This window comes from Ursus arctos, unplaced genomic scaffold (genome assembly GCF_023065955.2).
Source record: "Ursus arctos isolate Adak ecotype North America unplaced genomic scaffold, UrsArc2.0 scaffold_6, whole genome shotgun sequence".
NCBI lineage: Eukaryota > Metazoa > Chordata > Mammalia > Carnivora > Ursidae > Ursus > Ursus arctos.
The window spans coordinates 19,938,948-19,960,118 of NW_026623078.1; the positions used below are offsets into that span (position 1 = coordinate 19,938,948).

The following is a 21,171-nucleotide window of genomic DNA, read 5'->3' on the forward strand; positions in this document are numbered from 1 at the left end:
TTCACCAGCATTCAATAGCAATAGTTAATTGTCTTATTTTAAATGGTATTTCTTACTTAGGTTTACACACACACATGAGAAATTGATTCTGTGTATAAGTTAGAAGGGCAAAGAGAAATGCAAATAGTGGGCAGTGACAAATCCAATTACACAGAACACAAGGACATAGAAAACATTTTCTACATAGGAGGGCTTTCGCATACCTGTGCCTTTCCGTATCTCGCCCGTGGACTCTGTGGGTATTTGCGAACTAGTTCCTGGAATGCACTCAATGCTTCCTCAATTTTTCCCTGTTAGGAAGAGGCAGTTACATAAATGGAGTAAGTTCAGATGCATAATGTTATTCAACACGTTTTTTTAATATTCACCAAGTAACGTTTTCAAAATTTCCTGGACTCCATTCTAAGTCTAAAGACAATTTTATCCAAAATTTTAAAAAATTAAGTTTGGAAAACATAAAATAAAAATGAACATAAATATATTTTATTTTTTCAAAAAACAGTAACCTGACAAATGATGCACTTTATGTCATGGTTAAAGAAATTGCATTTTCGCTCTATACGCACAGTTCCTACATGCATTATTTTTTCATTTTCTTTTTCATTGAAGTACAGTGGACACACAATGTTACATTAGTTTCAGATGTGCAACAGTGATTAGACAAGTCTATCCATTATGCTATGCTCATCACAAGCGTAGCTACCATCTGTCACCATATGACACTATTACAATATTATCGACTATATTCTTAAAGAAAATATTTAGGTTTTTTAAGTTGGGGAAAAATACTGCTGGCAGCTGGAATGTCTTGGGGGTCTGCAGTGAGAAGTCTGAAGCACCAGCTGGGGTGGGGAATAAACTCACAGGAGTCACAAGGCCACTGGCTCATGGTACCTGTCACCCACTAAGCACTAGCGCTGATTTGGCTGGTCTGGTTGACTCTGTCATGTGACCCCCGCTAAAGCTCACGTGGACCCTTAGAAGAAGATAGTCCAAGCACCTCCGATAGGTCCCTAACCACCACGAAAAGAAACAGAGGATGTGGAACAGGTCAGCTTGGTGAGGGTCTTGGCAGGGGGTGAGGAACCCTCTCCCCATGACACTCCATCCCTGCCCATTCCAAGGGTGAAACAATGTCTCCTGATTTCCAATGGATGGTCGCAGGTCAAGGATATTGGGAACCAGGGGACAGAGACAGATTTTCTGAGATGGACTTTCGCAGACCCTTCAGCTCTCTCTAAATTGGTAAATCCATTCATTCCTCATATAAATGGAAGCTCGCTGTGGTTTCTATGTTTTGACGTTCACTGAGTGAGTTTTCATGCGACCAAGTTGACCTCACCAGTGGGGCTCTGCAAAGCAAACCGTACAAGACTACCTGGCTGTTACCGACACCCACTTCTGAAAGATGTGACTACACAGTGAAAGGTCAGGCAACGTCCCCATTACAGTTACTTAAAATCATTTCTTTAGGTAGAGATCATTGAAGAAGGAGGCTTTCTTTTCCTCTCACTTGCCTGTTAAGTGGTGCTGAGGGGTTGGACCGATTGGTTAGAGGCTGGTCTCCACCACCTGAAAAGCGTATGACTTAAGGCAAGTTACTGATGACTGTGCCTCGGGTGCGTGATCTGTAAAATGGGGATGAGGGTACTTAACTACCTTTCAGGGCTGCTGGTATGGTTAAATCTGGTAACACAGAGAAAGTGCCAGTAGACACCGCACAGAGCATGTGGTGTGTGGGGAGTGTGCGTGCAGCACAAGAGAATGGGGCCCGTCCCATGAGACCCTTTGACCCGATCGACAGGCAGGTTAAGGCGGACAGTGAGGACTGGGTTGTAGAGATAAATCAAGCCAGGAACACATACTCAACATTACATTTATTATCAGAAGTGACTGCTTTGCTATTTAAAATATATTGTCCTCTCACGACATGAATTTCTTTAAAGATTTTATTTTTTAAGAGCAAGCAGTTTTCGGTTCATGGCAAACTTGAGAGAAAGTATAGATTTGTCATCTACCCACCACGTCCCCGACACACACAACCTCCTCCTGATTACCATCCCGCACCGCATGGTGCGTTTGTTACAGCTGACAAATTTACAGACACAGCAAATTACCCGGAGTCTATAGTTTACCTTAGGACTCGTTCACTCTTGCTGTTGTATAGTCTATGGGTTTGGACAAATACACACTGACTGCATCCACCATTATAGCATCATACAGACTGGTTTCACTGCCCTAAAAATCCTCTGTTTTTTATTTATTCATCCCTCCCCCCACCCATTTTTAAGGGATGAAGAATTCAATGTTAAGTATCTTTTTCTGTGTGACTTCCTTCTAACTGCCCTTTTTCTTCTTATTAGAAGAAAAAGAAGGGAATCGCTGATTCCAAGCAATTTCAAAACACAGGCAGGTGAATTCTTAGATTTCAAAGTCTGTGGCTTGGGGCTCTGGCCTCTGGGTCCTTGGCTCTGGCTACCGAGTCCTTGGCTCTGGCTACCAGGTCCTTGGCTCTGGCCTCTGGGTGCAAGGCTTTGCCCTTGAGGTTATCTTTCCTCTCTATTGAAAGCGTGATTCGTTTTATCCGCCTGTTTACTGCCTGTGGAATTTTAGGAGTCTGTCAGCTTTCTTTCAGTCTGTCCTGTGTCTCTTGCAGGTGGCAGTGCTTCTCCTGGTATAATATTCTCATAAGCCTTGCTGGTCTCTTGTGTCTGTCACGGGGATTCACACCATTTGACAAGAGTCACCTCCACAGACTCTTCAAGGATAATCCCATCTTTATCCCTGGCTTCTGCTGGATGGTTGGATAATCCAAGAGTCATACATCTACTCTCTTCAGGAAAAGGATGTTCGGCACGCCTTTGGCCTTCTCTCCAGGGTACACTTTCCTAACAATGAACTTCCTAATTGTAGCACCTTCTGCAATCTGGAAAGACTAAGAAATCTCCCCAGATTATCGTGTTCTGGCCCTTTTTCTCTTTAACAGTTCCTTCCTGAATTATCACTTTCCTCTCGTATTTTACTAGAAGCAGCAAAAAAGAAAACCAGGCCACATCCTCGACACATGGCTTGGAAATCTCCTCAGCTAAACATCCAAGTTCATTGCTTGTAAATTGTGCTTTGTGTGGGCCTGTAAGATACAATTCGTTATGTTTCCTGCCACTCTGTAATGAGGACTGCCTTTCCTCCAGTTACAGTGACCCGCTCCTCATTCCCTTCTGGGCTCCTGCCAGAAGTGCCGATCAATGTTCTACTTGTAATGATACGAATATTCACAAAGATGATCGATAAAGCTTTCTCTACGGTGCTCCTCACTTCTTCTGAGCCCTCTCCGGGGGCAGCTTCGCACCCACATTTCTACCGACAGTCTGCTTAAGACAAATCCAGGCTTTCGTTTGCATGCATCTCAAAATATTTTCGGCCTCTCCTCCTTACCCAATTCCAAAGCCATTTCCATATTTTTAAGTATTGGCTATAGTCGCACCCCACTGCCCAGCACCAAAATCTGGACTCGTTTTCTATGGCTGTTGTAACAAATTACCAGAAATTTGAATGCTCAAACAACAGAAATTTATTCCGGAGGACAGAAGTCCAAAATTAGTTTCACTGGGCTGAAAACAAGACACCAGCCGAGCCATGCTTCCTCCAGAGGCTCTAGGGGAGAGTCTGTTCCTTGCCTCCTGACAGCATCTCTTGACCGTGGACGCATCACTCCAATCTCTACTTCTGTCGTCACATTGCCTTCTCCCCTCTGTGTGCCTTCTCCCATTTTGTCTCCAATTTCCCTCTGCCTCTCTCTTATAAAGAAACACATGATTACATTTAGGACCCAACTAGATAACCCAGAATAATCATCCTGTTTCAAGATCTGTAACTTATCCTATCTGCAAAGGCCCTTTCTCTAAATAGAGTAATGCTTACAGGTTCCAGGGATTAGGACATGGCTATTTGTAGGAGGGAACCGTTTTTAGCTTACCACATGCCTTCTGTAACTTAAATTGCAAATGTTGAGGCTATTTTTGTGAAAATCATGCTAAATGCACTGTTACGATTTAAAACATAGGAAGAACAATATTCGTAACAAATCTGCTAAGGCATTTTGTTCCTTCTGGATACTCCCTTAGTTGGCCATCAAGATTATAAAAATAACGGAATCTTTTGGCTTGACCAAGGCATCCTTCCAATTCCCTTAAGACAGAGGCTGTGTTGCCTTGCTAAGGGACTGTCAGCCCTGCCCTCACCTCAGCAGGCTGGCAAAGCAAATGTGTTTGCTTTTGGTCTGGAAGAATTTCCCCTCCCTAGAATCTTCCTAGAGAATGCAGCTCCTACCGCTATGATGCAATTTTTATTTAAAAACTTAAAGGCAAGACACAATGCTTGAAAGAATTGCCTAAAAATCATCTCTTTGGACAGAGCTTACATTTTCTCCAAGGACCAAGACAGCTCACTGGACAGACGCGTACTTGGGCCCCACTGTTGGGGCATGAGGCCAATGGGCTGTGCTGAAGGGCATTAAGACACAGCCCCACAGATGTACTGAGGAATCCACTGGTGAGATGTGAGGGAGAAAGCCATGCCATCCATCAGCGTACCCTTTATGGAGAGCCACAGCAGAACGATTCCCTCTGGACTTGGTGGAGAGCAGCTCCTCTGCTGAACACTATTAATCTTACAGTGTGATGCTACTCCTTTTGTGTTCTGCCTACGGCGTATCCATTCATCCCAAGCTCCTTTCAGAGCCTGTGATGCAAACTTTCATGTGGTGACCTTACTCTGGCTTTATTACGTGTTCCTTTTACCCGCTCTTTTTTTTTTTCCCACTTAAAATACAATAATAGTAAATGACTCTAGCTCATAAATGAATATTTCAGTATATCATCCCAAATCCTTTTTTCTAGGGGTAAGGAAGAGTGTTAAGCAATACATATGACTTTTGAAAATGACATGATTGAAATAGGATCTGATCTGTACATTTCTGATGGAAAAACAGTGACCTCATACTTTCATGTAGCACAGTCCTTAAAGCTAGGTGTGAACTGAAACTGGACCCCTCTACCTAGGGCATACCTCAGCATGGGCCTCGGCTCTTCCCAGGTGACCAGCTGCATCATTTGAAAATATCAGCCATAAAAATAACCTTAAACTGACTTACGCTGATAATTCAGTCAATAATATGGCTCCCTGCTATTTCAGAAGTAAGAATTGTAGCTCTTCTTTCCTCCCTCATTTACTCTGTTAGAGATCCGGGGTGCTCCTGGAGGAATGCCTCATCATTTCTCCAGATGAGCAAGAACCAGAGAATACCCCATGGACCGTTCCAGCACTTTTATGTCCCATTGATTTATCTTCCCCTTGGCAACTGAGCCCATCTTTCCCATTCATTAAAATTACATAACAATCCTTCTCTAAAGCTGTTCATTTGTCCTTTATCCTCAAAGTCACCTGTGAAATAGGCATCCCACACTTTCATATATGGCATTCAGTAAAGAGAAAGTGGAGGATGCCCAAACAAGGGGATAGAAATAGAAGACTCGTACTTCACTTCCACTAAGACATGCAAATTTCCCACAAATAGTAGATGGCTTCATTGTGTAAAGTTAAACAAGACAGATTCAGGGGTGCCTGGGTGGCTCAGTCATTAAGCGTCTGCCTTCGGTTCAAGGCCTGATCCCAGGGTCCTGGGATCAAGCCCCTCATCAGGCTCTCTGTTCAGCGGGGAGTCTGCTTCTTCCTCTCTCACTCCCCGTGCTTGTGTTCCCTCTCTCACTGGCTGTCTCTCTCTCTCTGTGTCAAATAAATAAATAAAATCTTACAAAAAAAAAAAAAAAGACAGATCCAGAAATCATTCCAGTGATTAAATTTAGGGACTGTGAACAACAACTTTGCTGCAATAATCTTTGGAGTTACTCCATCTTTATGGGCTGCTGAAGAGGGTAAGCCAACCTTGGCCTGGGAACCTTGCCTAACGCGTGTTATAGAAGTCTCTGTGTTCCTGGTATGTTTCCGATAAATATGTGGGAAGCATATTCTTGTCCCAACTCAGTTCCTAACTTGTGTGTTTTTGTTGTTGCTTATTTACTTACAATCCCCCTGTCCCTTCTTTGCAGCCAAGGCCTACTGGGAAAAAAAAAGCATATTACAGGAAAACTAACGATCATGACGCCGAGTCTAATTCGAGCAGCATAGAGAAAGAGAAGTTTCCATGACAAACAAGTAGATGATTAAGTGAAGGTGTTATTAAATGCATTATTATAAATGTTTGACCTGATAATTAGATGATGACTATGACCGAGTCAGAGAACAAGAACTTCAATCTAGTGTCAAGTTCTTTTTTTAACTGCAATATCTAGAAACAAAGGCAAGTCATATTTCAAATTAACTGATAACAACACAAACCATACAACAGTCCCCCTGAAAACTGCAGGTGCATGAGATTAACACCTAGCGAGAAGAATGTTAAACCCAATGTCATTTCACCTAACAGTAACTACCTTAAGAGTCTTGGACTAACTTATTTTTTCTTTTTGCCATGAGGTGCTATACAATTAAAAATGTTCACCTATATGGGATTTGACATAGTTGATGCTTTAAAAAAAATATCTCATCTGATCTTCATAAAAATGAAGTAGGAAGAGATTACTTAATACTCTCATTTTTTTTTAAATAAGGAAACTGAGGCTCAGAATGGCCAAGTGTTTTGTCCAAAGCCACACACCTGATGGGCCATGGTGGTAGGCTGACCCCAAGTCAGCCGGCCTAACCGTTACTTCTACTTCTATTTGTCCATACAGATGCAATTTTTCCCTTTCACTTGATTCATTTCACATGGAACGCCGATGTGCTTGGGGAAAAATCCACTCTATTCAAGGGCTACGTCTCTTCTTCTTATTTTGTAACAATTCAAGAGTAATGCCTGAATTTACTGAACAACGAACCCATTGCACGTTTCTGCGCCAAACAAAAACATCAACATACCCTTTTACGAAGCTTTTCTGCAGCATCAAGTTCAGCTTTAATAGTCTTATCAAATTTATTTAATAGTTTAGGCTTCTTTTTCTTAACTGAAAGAAAAAAGAGGTTTTTATTTTGTATTTCTTTGTCTAGAAATAGTTCTTAAGAATAGTGATGTACAAGTAATGAGCAAACTCTCCCTGTAGGAGCAAGCGCACTCCCGGCTCGCCTCTTCCCGCCCCATCCCTGGGAGGACATGGGCAACAGCTGCCAAGTGAGATAACACAACCCTTATACACTCAAGGGTGTTCCTGGGAGCCTGGGTGGGTACTGGTATCCTGAAACTCACAAGGATACTGGCTTAGTTTCTGGAGGGAAAATGGTAGGTGTGATTTATAGACTCTTAGGATCGACTTCTTGGCTAAGTCTAAAAGACTGCAGAAAAGAACAGAATTTCATAGTCTAGCACTCAAGGTCCTCCTGTCGTATCATGGACTTACCACTCCGGCTACATTCCATCCTTCAGCCAAACACGACCATCCTGTGTTCCCCAAATAAGCTCTGTGCCATTTCTGATGCTACTTGCTTATCTTCGTCAGTTGAAAATATGTTCATCCTTCAACAACCAGCTCAAAATCCTCCTGCCTCCCTCACTGCACTCCCTCTGGACTGAAGCCCACAGCACTGTGCATACCTCTCTTCCATGGTCCTTCTCCCATAGGACTTATAGTATAATCGTTTGTGCAACTTAGTCCTTTTCCAAACCCTAAGCTCCTATAGAGCTTAGGTGCAAGCTGAATTGGTTCATGTTCACTTGGCATGAAGTCACATCCAGCAGTGAGGGGGTGGGTCCTGCTGGGGCCCACGTGGCAGTGCCCGTGGGGTGGACGGATGCCACGAGCTCCCTGGAAGCTTAGAGGAAATCATCCTGTCTGATGGCTCAGGAGAGTGACAAGAGTGGGACATGGAAGGGAAAGTGGGATGTTTCAGATAGAGGAGGGGACTGGTGGTGGGACAGGGGATGGAGTGGGAGAGAGAGAACAATCAGAAGAGACGTTCTTCATTAATGTTCTGACACTGAACCTATCCATCCGATCGCTTCTGCTCTCTCCTAGCACACAGGAGGAGGGGCTCTCCTTCCTAAACTCCCACCCCTCCACACACACACTGGTCCTCTGTCTTCTACACCTCCCTGGTGTCTCCTCACTCCCTCGCTCTATTCTGGGCATCTATCATCATTTAATAATGCTGAAGTCTCCGCCATCCTAAAGCAAGACAAACCTCAGCCTACCCTCCTCTACCTGCCATCGCTCTTACCCTCCCCTCACTCCTGGCTCCCTCTCAACTCACAGTGCTCTGGCTGCTTCACCCAACACAGGGCAAAAGCAAGTCTTCTGGAAGAAAGGGGAGCTCAGTGGTTAAGAGTCAGATGGCAGGGGTCTGAGTCCCAGCGCTGTGACTTCTAAGCTTTGTGACCTAAGTCAAGCTGGTACTAAACTTCTCTGACTCCTACTTCCCTCATCTGTAAAAATCCTTTATGATGCAGATGCTTATCTGTAAAAATGATTTATGATGCAGATGCCTCATCTCTAAAAATGCAGCGTTTTTGAGAATTAAGTTGATATTGTGCGCGAGCAAATAGCACAGTGCCTGGCATACACTAAGTGCTCTGTAACTGACGGCTAATGATGCCTACGGCCTTCTCTGCACCCCATCGGTTCCTCATTCTCTGTTTCCTACCTGACTCCTCTGCAGCATCTGGCACAGTGGACTCCTCCCACCTTCCTGAAAGGATCGCTCTCCTTGACTTCTGTGTTGCCCACTTTCCTAGTTTTCCTCCTTATTCTCTGGCCTCTTCATTTCCTCCCCTGGCTTCTCTGTGGCTCCTGCCCTCCGCTGCTCCCTGGGATGTGGTGCTCTTGGGGGTCAGTCTTCAGCCCTGTATGGGGCTTTCTTTAACAGTTTAATTTCCAGATGGAGCTACAAATTAACAGGCTAATGTTCTTTTGCGTTACAAAAATCATACATCCATGTGTCTATGATTTATGATGCAGATGCCTCACGCTCAGCAGATAAGAAATGAAATGCACTGCTGCCCCTCCTCTACTCATTCCCATATCTGCCCTCTTTTGGAGAATGGCATCCATCTGGTTGTCCAAATCACAAAACCGGTTAGAGATGGCAAACAAAACAGGGCAAAGAAGGAACACGTGGATTTGTCCAAACAAAGACTGAACAGAATCATGACGATTTTTTTAGCTTCACTCTGTGCCTGTCCCCATGCCGGGTGCTTTACCTATACCCACTTTTATTCTCTCAACCTCCCAGACGTAGTAAACTTAACTCCACAGACATGTCACTGGGGTTCCAAAAGGGTCAGTCCCTTGATACCTCTCTTCTCTCATCCACACAGGATGAGACACACTTATTTTGCACTCAAATGGTTTCCAAAGGGAGGGACATTCCCTAAAAACTCTTGGCCTCTTGCCTCTCCCCACAGGGGCATTGGTGTACTTATCTGCTCACTGGGTTGGGGGATGTGACAAGCTTGTGTGGTTCCGTCCCACCCTTTCTCTTCCTCCCAAGAGCACACGTAGGATGCTAAGTAACGCCATCTTACAGGGAGGTCCCCACTTGGGGGGACTAGGGCTGTTCAAGCTGCCTAGAGTGGGCAGTTATGTCTAATTCTGGGGTTCATTATTAATCACCCCATTATTCCTGCTCATCTATGCCCCATCCTTCAAATCAGCTGTCATCAGCAAGAAAGCTGACACTTCGATCACCTTCCCTTTATTTCACTCCTTGTGCATTTTTAAAAACTGTTATGCTCTTTTATTTGTTTATTCCACCTTTCTCATCCCCCCCTCCCTGAGCCCTCAAGACCCGTATTGCTAAAAAATATAAATGGCTAAAGCAGAGACTGACAAAATAGTGGATGATGGGTGTTTTCAGCTGCATGTCATTACACGTTAGCATATATGCTGAGGACATGGAAAACAAACTGATGTTTGACTGAGATGTGAATGCGTGGTGGTGAGTCAGTGTCTTGTCATCTCAGTACTGACTTATGTCTCTCAATTGCTCATTTCAGTTTTGCAGAAGTGTCTGTCAGCAGAACGCCATCGGGACCAAGAAAGCCTGGCGTGCACCCGGCTACAGGATGTTACTGCTAGCATCACTGGTTTTCCCAAATCTGCCTCCCGTTTTATAAAATTAACATGAGATTTATCTATAAGAAGAAAAATCAACTACTGGCAGTTCAACATAGTCATCAGTAAAATAATATGCTTGTTAAACAGTTGTACACTGTATCTTAATGTCAAGTATTTCAATGTCATCACAAAAAAATAGACAAAATATTAAAAATGTTATATGTCTCTTTTCACGTATCTTCAAGTTTAGTAGTTTCCATTTCTCTTCTCTTTGAAATTCAAGTTTGGTCCTATCATGACTATTTTTATTTTTAAATGCATAAAAAGCCCAAGGCAATTTTCCCAATTCTAAAAAACACAGAGCTCTTCCTTCTTGTTATGGGGAGGCACATGGCCAAGCCACAGAAACGATGATGAGTTCTCAGGGTTAGCGATGAAACTCAGCTCCCAGGTGGTCTGGGCCTCAATTTGCTCATCTACAAATGAGTGACATGGGCTGGCTGTGTTAAGGTCTCTTTGAACTTAGAAATCCCGTGCTTTTAATTTTCAGTTGATTGAAATCACATTAATAATCTTTCAAAGTAGACCTAGAAGGCACTGGAATGAACTATTAATTTTGTTGAACATGGATTTTTAAAAAATGGTTTAGAAGGAAGCTATTCATGCTATATTAAACTTTGTATAAAAATAATCGCTGCCATTGCAAGTATTTTATTTTTTTCCAAAACCACAAAGAAGGAAAAAGTGCATTTCAGTTGCATTTCAAATTCTTAGTTCCCTTGCCATGCTATGGTTGAAACATTAAGAGGAAACAAGAAGAAAAAGAAGGACAATAAAAGAATAATTAACAATATGAGAAAAGCTCTAGCAATACATACTTAGATTATATAAAATTGAATGTTGATTCTCTTTTATTTCCACTTGGTCCACAAATGAAGATCTTTTATATTATGGGGCAACAAAACAAAAACCAAACAAAAAAGACACAGGATCTCTGCATTACTCTGTGTTCTAAACCCACTGCATTAAAGAGAGTGACAGAGATGGCAATGTCTGCTACATGGTAGAGAGAGAAGCCACAATTTCCTAACAGTCTCCCTGCTTCCAGTCTGTCCCCATGGTCTACACTGTCCTGAGGATCTTTCTGTCCATGTCTCCCACTCTTTATATGCACCCATGGATCCCTGAACATACATAATAAAAATGAAATTCCTTAGAAAGCCATGCCAGCAGTCCCGATCCTGGTTACCCACCCAAGAAGAATGAAAGCATACGTCTACACAAAGACATGTAAGTGCATGTTCACTGCAGTGCTTTTCACAGGAGCCAAAAAGTAGAAAAAGAACAAAGGTCCATCAGCTGGTGAATGGGCAATCTGTGGCATAGTAATACAGTGGACTACTACTCTATGCTAAGCTGTAATACGCACGAGGTACCTCAAATGCATTATGTTAAGTCAAAGAGGCCAAATTCAAGAGGCTACTGGCTGGATGATTCCCTTTATACAGTATTTTGGAAAAGAGAAAACTGCAAGGAAAGAAAACGGTAAGTGATTCCAGAGGCTGGGAGTGGGGGAAGGGGTTGACTACAAAGGGTACAAGAGAATTCGGGGGTTACAGAGTTCTGTTTCTTAATTGTGGTGGGTAAACTAGATGTCTATACAAACGTCAAAACTCATCCCTGCACACTTGGATACATATGGTTTGGACTTAGCACGTGTAAATTATGTCTCAATACTGCCTTAACAAAAACGTTATAAGGAAGGGACAAGCCACACATGATTCTCAATGAGGACCCTTACATATACAACAGTATGAAAAGCATTTGGGCATGAAAATACCATACTCTTTTTTTTTTTTTTTTAAAGTAGGCTTCATGCCCAGTGTGGAGCCCAACACGGGGCTTGAACTCACGACCCTGAGATCAAGACCTGAGCTGAGACCAAGAATCAAACATTCAACTGAATGAGTCACCCAGGAGCCCCCAAAATATCACACGTTTAAAAATAAATCTGATTTTGAGGAGCCCCCTCCCTGCCATGAATCTTATGGGAGGTAATTCAAATTCAACCTTCTGAGGAGACGCTTATGAGGCTTCTCCCTGAACAAAAAAAAAAAAGGAAAAAAAAAATGATCCTCCAGACATAACGAGGCCCTTGATGATATCTATATAATTTTATTTAATATCTCAGCTACCTTTTCTTCTCCTGATTGCCCACCCCTCTTCGTTACCATTCTTTCCCCCCTCCAAGCATTCTACTCTTTTGTATAAAAATTATTTAAAAAATTTTTTGACTCCTCTTGAACCACACCAAAATGTTGCTGTTCTTCAGTGTTTGTACGCAGTGGAGAGAGCCCAAGGCCTTTAGATTAAGACCAACCTTCTTCACTGACTCGTTCATTCCTTCAACTATTTGCTAAAATACCACTGTGTTCCAAGGACCATGCTATGCTGGGAATTCAACAGACCTTCCTCAAGGAGGCTACAGTCTTATTGAGAAGAAAAATGTAAATGGATAATTAACCTTTAGAGGAATGAGTTTAAGGATGCACCAGGAGTGGTGCTAATCCACTTGGGGGGCAGAAGGGAAAGCTTCCTGGGGAAACTCAGAACTCAAGCATACCCAGTGGAAGTAGTGGTAGCATTATTCTGGGCAGAAGGAAGAGTAGCTATTTTGTAACTCAGTCACAACTGGGGACTTGTATTGTCATCATTCGTTATTTTTCTTGTAAGTGAAAGGCCAAACATCTCCTTTGGCTTGGATACTAGTGTTTGGTACTATCTGTATGAATGCTCTTATTGTGGGAGTCAGGGCTTTCAAGAATTTTGGAAAGCTGAAGGAGGAGATATTGTTCAAGGACTCTGGGCACAGTCTTGATCTCTCCCCACATCTGAGGATGTGGCCTTAGTGGTGCTGAGCCTACTTCAAGAACCAGTAGAGGCCTGAAGTGCATGTTTAGGGAGTCTAAGTTTTGCTGAGAGAGGATGTACACCCCAACTTTAAAAGGGAAGTGGCATAGCAATAATTGGGCTTTTGAAAATAGGCAGGACACAAAGTGTACAACTGTAGCTCCCTATCCCAACCCAGATGAGGGATTCCACATGCCAAGGGTTGCAATGCTGAGGGTCACGGCATCTGCTCCTGCCCTGGGCTACCATTTTGTTTTTGATACAACTCTGTATGCTAATTAAGGATCTTAAATTAACTGCACTCTGAGATAGAGAGAGAATGAGAGTTTCTCCCACTAAGTCAAAACCACCAAAACGCTTTATTTATTCAAGGGAGATAATGTCCATCTTGAGCTATTTCACAGTTGTGCTTCCTTGAACCAGGTTTACGGTCTTTCACAAACTTGCCCCTAGTCTCTGTTTTCCTCTCTTGTTCCATACCTATAAAGCACTTCACGTTGCCTTTACATAGCCTCTCAAATATGGCATGAACTCTGACACCTCTGTGAATCTTCTCATGGTGTTTTCTTTGGAAAACACTTCCCTCTATTTCTACCACAGAATACTCTGCACTTTGACTTTCAAGACCTAGTTTAAATGCCATTTCCTCTATTTAGTCATCTAAGACTTCATCATGCCAAAAAAAAAAAAATACCCTTCTCTTCTGCGTTCACATAGCATTTTGTTTCTAGAAATAGTAAACTTTTCAGGCTGTGTTTAAGTTGGTTGTATATTTAGCTTGTGCATGCTCACCCTCTCTCTCTTCCTAACAACCCTCCCCAACCCTTGCTTAGTTGTTAGTTTGTCAGAGAAAAAAACTGTGTCTTCCTTGTAACTTATTCCCAGCATTTAGCACATGGCCGGCCTTACAGAAAAAGTCCTCAACAAATGTTTCCGAACATAATGTAAGCATGAATGAATCAAGACATTCTGGAAGGGGATGGGACAATGTCAATTTTAACTTAGGCATATGAGCTATTAAAAAAAAATCAGCAAATTATAAGCAACCAAGAAGAGAATGAACTGAGAATAGCTTGCTTTATAAAAAGAAGGTCTAATCCAAAAAGTGTCAGCGGACAACAATGGAGGGGACAGAGGAAAAAGATGAGAAAAAGTAACAAGGTATATGTAAGCCAATCCTCACTGAAAATATTATAGAGAACACTGATATTCAATTCCTATGTCTCATTCCATTTTAATTTTTCAGTATATTCAGCAATTTAGAACATAAAGGGCAGAATACTAGATACAACTGCAGGGGCCAAGGGCAGGCTGCCCAAGGTGGGCCACTTTAGCATGAAGATTATTTTGAGTTAAAAGCCATCAAAACCCAGCAGATACAGGAAAAGCTCTTTACCTCCCCAACAGGTGCCTAAAAGAATTTAGACAGAGGACTTGCTCTGGGAAGAGAGCTATCACCATAGATATGAACTACACAGGTGAACAGGGAGGAAGCTAGCAAGGCCTGTTTGATCAAAGTTCTCTATGTCCCATTGTTTCTGAGTGGTCCCGCAAACATTAATTTACCAAACATTTACTCTTTTTCATTTTCCCGTGAATTGCATTCCTTCCCTTGGAAGTCCCAGATCCTACCCCCTTCTCCTTTGTTCAAAATGACCCCCTGACTGGAATTTCCATCTCTGTATGGATTCCCTATTGGTACAAAATTAAATTTGATTTTCTCCTGTTAATCTGCCTCATATCAAACTTGAGTCTTAGTCTGGCTAGAATGACCTTGAAGGGCAGAGGAAATTCTTCCTCCCCAACACAATTAGCCAGTAATTTCTTAGACTGCAAAGTTTAGCTAATTTAGTAGAACATAAGTTCACAACGCATCTTGCTTTTACATTCTGAGTCACTGCTTAATGCCTTATCAAACTGTTTGCTGATAATAATAGTTGACATTTACTGAGCACTTACTCTGCTAGACATGTGTGATTCACCTAGGCTGTGCAAACCATAAACAGGAGGAACCAAGATTGGAGCTCAGGGTTATCTTGACTGCATTGTCTATGCTTTTGCCATTTTGCTACATATATCTCTAGCACGGCCCAAAAGTTAAAAAATTAGGGTGTTTCTAAGGGTTTTGAGAGTGATGACAGAATAGAATTAAGCATTGGTATAAGTATCATGCTGTTGTCAGAGACCAAGAATTCCTGTTCCCTTCAAGGTCCCTCTAGCTGCACTAAAAATGAAATTGACATGAGACAGATTAACAGAGGAGAAAATCAAATTTAATTTCACATGTACAAGGATTCCACACAGATACGGAAATTCCAAAGACAGTCAGGCAAAATGAGAGATATATGTCATCCTGAACTGAGAAGAAGAGGGTAGGAGTCTGGGATTTCACAGGAAAGAATGCAATTCACAGGGCAATAAGAAGAGCAAGTATTTGGTCATTAGATGTTTGCCCTGCCATACGGATGGGTCACTCTGATAAAATTTATCTCTGGTAATAACTCTTATTCCAAGAAAGATCCCCAATTTAGATTCTTCTATGTGGTTAACAGAGAGGAAAAGTTTGTCTTGAGCTCACAGGATCCAGATTGCCTTCAGTGCAAAATAATCTTCAGGCCAAAGCAGCCCATCTTGGGGCAGTTTGCTCTTGGCCCCTACATTGTATAAAGGAATAAGGTGAACTTTGTACTGCTTGTCTCGAGGATAAAGGTAGTTAAATAACCACAATAATTTTCCTTTTGTGTCTCAAAGATCCAGGGTTTACACGTTATGCAGACATCCTGGCTTAGTAGGATGATCGCAGTGTAGAGTCTAGAGGACAGAGTGTGAGGCTCAATTTTGCCCTTCTTAGGTGACTTGCTTAATTTCACTTCCACGAAACTGGGATAATATCTGACCCTCACCTACCAACCATAAAGGAGCCTAAAATATCAATATAAATGTTAATCATGGCTTTCATCTATAACACCTTATTTTCATGTATCTTAAAAATTCTGTTTAATTAAATGGGAGATGTATATATCTTTGTAGGGGCCGAAGGCAGGCCACCCCAAGATGGCCACTTTGGCATGAAGATGATTTTGAGTTAAAAGAAATCAAAACCCAGCAGATTCAGGAAAAGGTCTTTACCCCTCTCTCAACTGCCTAAATTTACATTGGAAAGGAAAGCCTGCACAAGGAAGAGAGCTATTAAGAGATTCTATTTTCACCTAAGAAAGTTATTTGCATAACAGGACAGCCTGTTTTCCAAACCTCAACTCTCACCTTCCAGCTAATGGCCTACCTCCTTATTGTATCTCCAGACCCTTACCTTAGGGTTTAAGCTCCTTAGCTCAGGATGTCATATAAGCCTCATGTTGCCTGACTGTCCTTGGAGTTTCCTGTCTGTGGTGCCCTGCATGTATAACACTAACACTAAATGTGATTTTCTCCTGTTAATCTGTCTCACGTCAATTTCGTTCTTAGTCCAGCTGGAAGAACCTTGGAAAGAGGAAAATTTGCTCATCCCCAACACCTTATTAGCAAATGGTTTGAGGAATTTTATTTATTTATTTATTTATTTATTTATTTATTTATTTATAAATAAGATACCAGATTTGCTCTACAGTCAATCATTTCCCTGAGAGAGACTTTGGGCAACTATTAACTTTGCCACAATACACCTGTATCTGGTTTGTATTTTCTGAATCAACAAAGGACTAAGGACCTATGGGGCCACACTATACTTGCCTTGCTCCCCAGACCCTGCTATGTGTCTCCAAGTAGAACAACATAAAATATGAAAGACTGCTTTTTGTTACAAGTATCCGAAGATAGGATATGATGAGAAATAATCCAAACAGCAAAATAATTTTAACAGAAGGAGGAGTAAGACCAAAGTAAGACACTGAAGAAAAATATGCTCTGTATCTGAAATGCAGCCTGAAGCTAAAATAATCACAAAATGCTTTATTGCAATATTATTCATGTTAATTAACAGTTAACCTAAGACAGACCCCATTACATATTTTAATCTTCCTGTGTTAGAATTGGAAGTTAATTTTGCTTTTCTTTTTAAAACCAAAGCTAGATTTCAATATAAGAAAAAAAAATCACTAAATTTGTCTGGCCTTGAGGTAAATCTATAAATTAAGGCAAATGATTAAAAAAAAAAAAAAAAAGGAAACAACAGAGCAAAACATTCAAGATTTGAAGAATCCAGCGCTAAGATTTTTGATGGAATTCTTTCTGCCAGGTATAGAGAAAGCAAGCCTGTATCTGCACATTTACCAGTGTTCCTTCAAGGCATAGGCATAGGAGGACGGAGCACTCAGTTCTTTCTCTTTCATCTAAAAGTGTGAGTTGTGCAAGGTATTTTAGGGGAGCAAATTTTGCCACTCCAAGATATGCTTCTTTGGCATATTATTATTTTCAGCTGGTTATTTTTAAGAAATTGCAGACATAGAAGAAGCTCCGAAAACTGAGTAGAAGTTACCCTTTTGTAAAAGACATTTACATTTATAAGGGAGATATCCTTTTTTTGTTTTTAAGAGAGAGAGAAAGAGTATGCATGCGTGAGTAGAGGTGGGGGGAGAGGGAGAGAGAATCTTAAGCAGGCTCCAGACTTAGCGCATAAAAAGGGAGATATTCAATTTTAAGGATGTTTCTGTCTTTGTCTTTAAGGGTGTCTTTCCCTCCCAGGAAGGAGGGATCACTCAATGTGCTGAAACTCTTATCAATAGAGAAAGCCCGGACTTAAGTCTGCATAACAACCTTACACTTGTTTATTATGTTTCTCCTGCTAAGCTCCCATGACTGGCTCCCCAGCCCGACCATCTTTTACCTTTAGCTGAGGATGGAATTTAAGGTGATGGCTTCAGTCATTTTGGAGAGCTATTCAGTTTTCCTGGGTCTCTCCCATGTATACAGAAGGCACACATGCTATTAAACTTTTGTTTTTCTCCTGTTAATCTGTCTTATGCCAATTTAATTATTAGACCAAAGAACCTAAAAGGGAAGAAGGGAAAACTTTTCCACCCCTACAGTATTCTATTGCTTTGTTTCACAAGGGGTTGTGAAAGAAATCTGCTATCATATCAAGACAGAGTCCTGTTATTTGCTACTGAGAAACCCAATCAGCAGGCAGCCATGGAAGTGCTTCTGGCAGGAGTCTTTGTATTATCACTGTGAGAAAGGAAAATTAATGCATTCGATCCAAAAAGAACCTCCTCTGAGCCTGCCATCTAATACCATCTACCTTGTCCGTCTACAGTGCTGGGAGAAGAGGTAAATCTGCGCAACTCTAGACAGCTTCTCTTACCTGCCAGACTTCACTGCACGTGGGAGGGAAAGAGAGTGGTACACCCTTCCTTTGCCTCCTACAGCTAAGGAACAAGGGACTCTTGTTCTCCTCAGAACTAAGTATCAACTATATAGCAGCAGGAGTTCAATATTCAAGCTTAAACCGAACAGTTAACATACATATTTTTCAGCTGAGAGACACTAAGTACTACAATACAGTAAACATTATATAAAGGCCAATTGTTTTCATCTGCCCCATCTATTGAACTAATGTGCGGCTCCACTGGGAGCATTCAGTGGGGGCAGCAAGTATTCCAGTTTATTAAACGTAGTCTGCTGTCTCCCCATAGAGTTATTTTAATAAATTACACATCACTCCCTTTCTAGTCTAATAATCCTTTAACAGATGTGACCCCATATGTTAAATTAGAAATTTCAGAGACATTAAGTGATGTGTTTTCTATACATAAAAGAAACCCCTTCAGTGCCAAGGCAGTTCACAGGCTTACCAACAGCTGCTTCAGACACTATGAATTTCATCTCCATGTGCACTGTTCCATGAGGGGATAGCCACCTTACCCAAATTTTATTTTAGATACAATTCTAACAATCTTGCCCTTCTGGTCCTTGAGCCCTTAACTCACTTCAAGTAACACATCAGAAAGAGAGAGTGAGGGTTGCTTGAGTCAGAAGCACCCTCAGCAGCAAAAAGTAAGAGCTGACAGACTGGCGTCAGAAAGACAGAAAAACCATCAAAATTGAGCCTGTTTCAACACTGGCCAGACTGTGTAGCGGTAAATGGTGCTATGCACTTCAACGGCTCCAAAAGGCAGCACTGCCCAGGAAGTATGATTGATATTTATTAAAATGGGCATTATAGTCTCCATCACCAAGGAAAGTTAAATTATGTGCAGCATATTATTTTAGAAGGTAGAGTTGCTTAAAAAGTATTTTAGAAAAGTACCTACCAAATTTTTAAATTTTGTTTAAATGGTTCTTACAGGTATTTAAGGCCTTTAAAAAGTATGTTTCTATGGGGGCGCCTCAGTGGCTCAGTTGGTTGAGCGTCTGACTCTTGATTTTGGCTCAGTTTGCAATCTCAGGGTTGTAAGTTAGGGTGTGGAGCCTGCTTAAGATTCTCTCTCTCTGGGGCACCTGCATGGCTCAGTTGGTTAATTGTCTGCATTCTGCTCGTGTCATGATCCTGGGATCCTGGGATTGAGTTCCAAGTCGGGCTCCCTGCTCAGTAGGGAGTCTGCTTATCCCCCTCCCTCTACCCCTCCCCTGCTCATGCTCACTCTCTCTCTCTCCCTCCCTCTCTCTCAAATAAATAAAATCTTTAAAAAAAAATTCTCTCTCTCCCTCTGCCCCTCTCCCCTGCCTGTGCTCTCTAAATAAATAAATAAATAAATAGTAAAAAAAAAAATGTTTCTATGAAATATTGATTTCCCAGTAATGTTAAATAAAGCAATAATTTCCAAGCCTGGCTGTACATCAGTAGCACCAGGGGAACTTGAAATAAACAGGCATTCCCAAGCACCACTGAGTAAGAATCTTAGGGGAGGGAGTGTTGCAAAGGTGAGGAGATAAGCACCTATACTAGAAAAAAAAAATCATTATAATTCTGCTCTGCAGCATTGCAGAGATATCTAAATATTAGTACATATATATGAATGAATGATTTAGGTATTTGGGAGCTTAGTTTCTAATGTTACCTTATTTTTTTGATTATCAGATGTCAACATATGCTCGCTTGGTATTTGTCAGCATTAATATTGGCTGGTTATGATTAGTATCCCTTTTAAGACACAAGTTACATTTGACTCATATCTTTTTAGATGTAATGTGAGATGTCACCAAACCAAGTGGAAATCTTTAAATATAATTCAATCACTGTAATAAATTCCGAGTGCTTTGATAATTTCTCCATATGTGAAGAAAATGAAAATCTGATATTATAAAATTTGTATTAATCTTGGTTTGTAGGAGTGGTGGTAAACATAAGATAACCACAAATTTTCAACAAGCGATTCAACTGTTAAGATCTGGATCTCCAGGAAATGAGAAATAGTTGAATTTATTGAAGAATAGCAAACAGAGTGACAGATAAGCTATTTCTAATATTCTAAAAATAGAAAATACATGTTTAACTGATTGAATTTTCACTACAGGCAAATGTGAATATAGATCAGAAACAGAGACATAAACCTATAATTCAATATATTGAAAAATAAAGCCATTGCCTTTATGAAATAGATGTGGTGGAAATAACAATAAAGAAGGGGATCTTGTCTTCAAATATTAAGGTTAAGTGCATATATTAAAAACTAAATCAAATTTCTAAAAATTTCCATATCATATATGAAACAATGGTTTTCGAGTTACTTTATATTGGACAATGAGGGGTAGGGATTCCTGAGAGAGAGTAATCAAATTCTTCAAAACCAGCAATAAAAAGAAAACTCAAAACGTAGACAGCGGAGAACAGACATGCTACGTATATGGAATGAAGAATAAGGATGATAGCAGACTTATTAGAAAAAAATGGGAGGGAAAAGGGAATGGAGCAATTTTTTTATGTACAGTTGACCCTTTAACAACGTGGGTTTGAACTGTGTGGATCCACTTATATGTGAATTTTTTTAGAATACGGTGCTGTAAATGTATTTTATGGCTTTCTTAATGACATTTTCTTTTCTGTAGTTTATTGTAAGAATACAGTATATAATACATATAATGTACAAAATATGTGTTAATCGACTGCTTATGTTGTAAGGCTTCTGATCAGGGTGTTAGTAGTTAAGTTTTGGGGGAGTCAAAAGTTATAGTGGATTTTTGACTGTGCAGGGAGCTCAGTGCCCTTAACCCCTGCGTTGTT

General features: G+C 41.1%; 1 protein-coding gene across 14 annotated transcripts in view; it reads right to left on the minus strand.

Annotated features, from left to right (window-relative positions):
• ASPH (aspartate beta-hydroxylase) overlaps nucleotides 1-21,171 on the minus strand; it is a 210,232-nt gene that overhangs the window by 65,247 nt on the left and 123,814 nt on the right. For all 14 annotated transcript variants that reach the window (XM_057308038.1, XM_057308049.1, XM_057308035.1 and 11 more), the window contains 2 exons: nucleotides 6,976-7,061; nucleotides 204-290 (listed from right to left, as the gene is read on the minus strand). In XM_057308038.1, coding sequence (XP_057164021.1) covers nucleotides 204-290; nucleotides 6,976-7,061 — 173 coding nt within the window. The remainder of the gene's footprint in view (nucleotides 1-203; nucleotides 291-6,975; nucleotides 7,062-21,171) is intronic.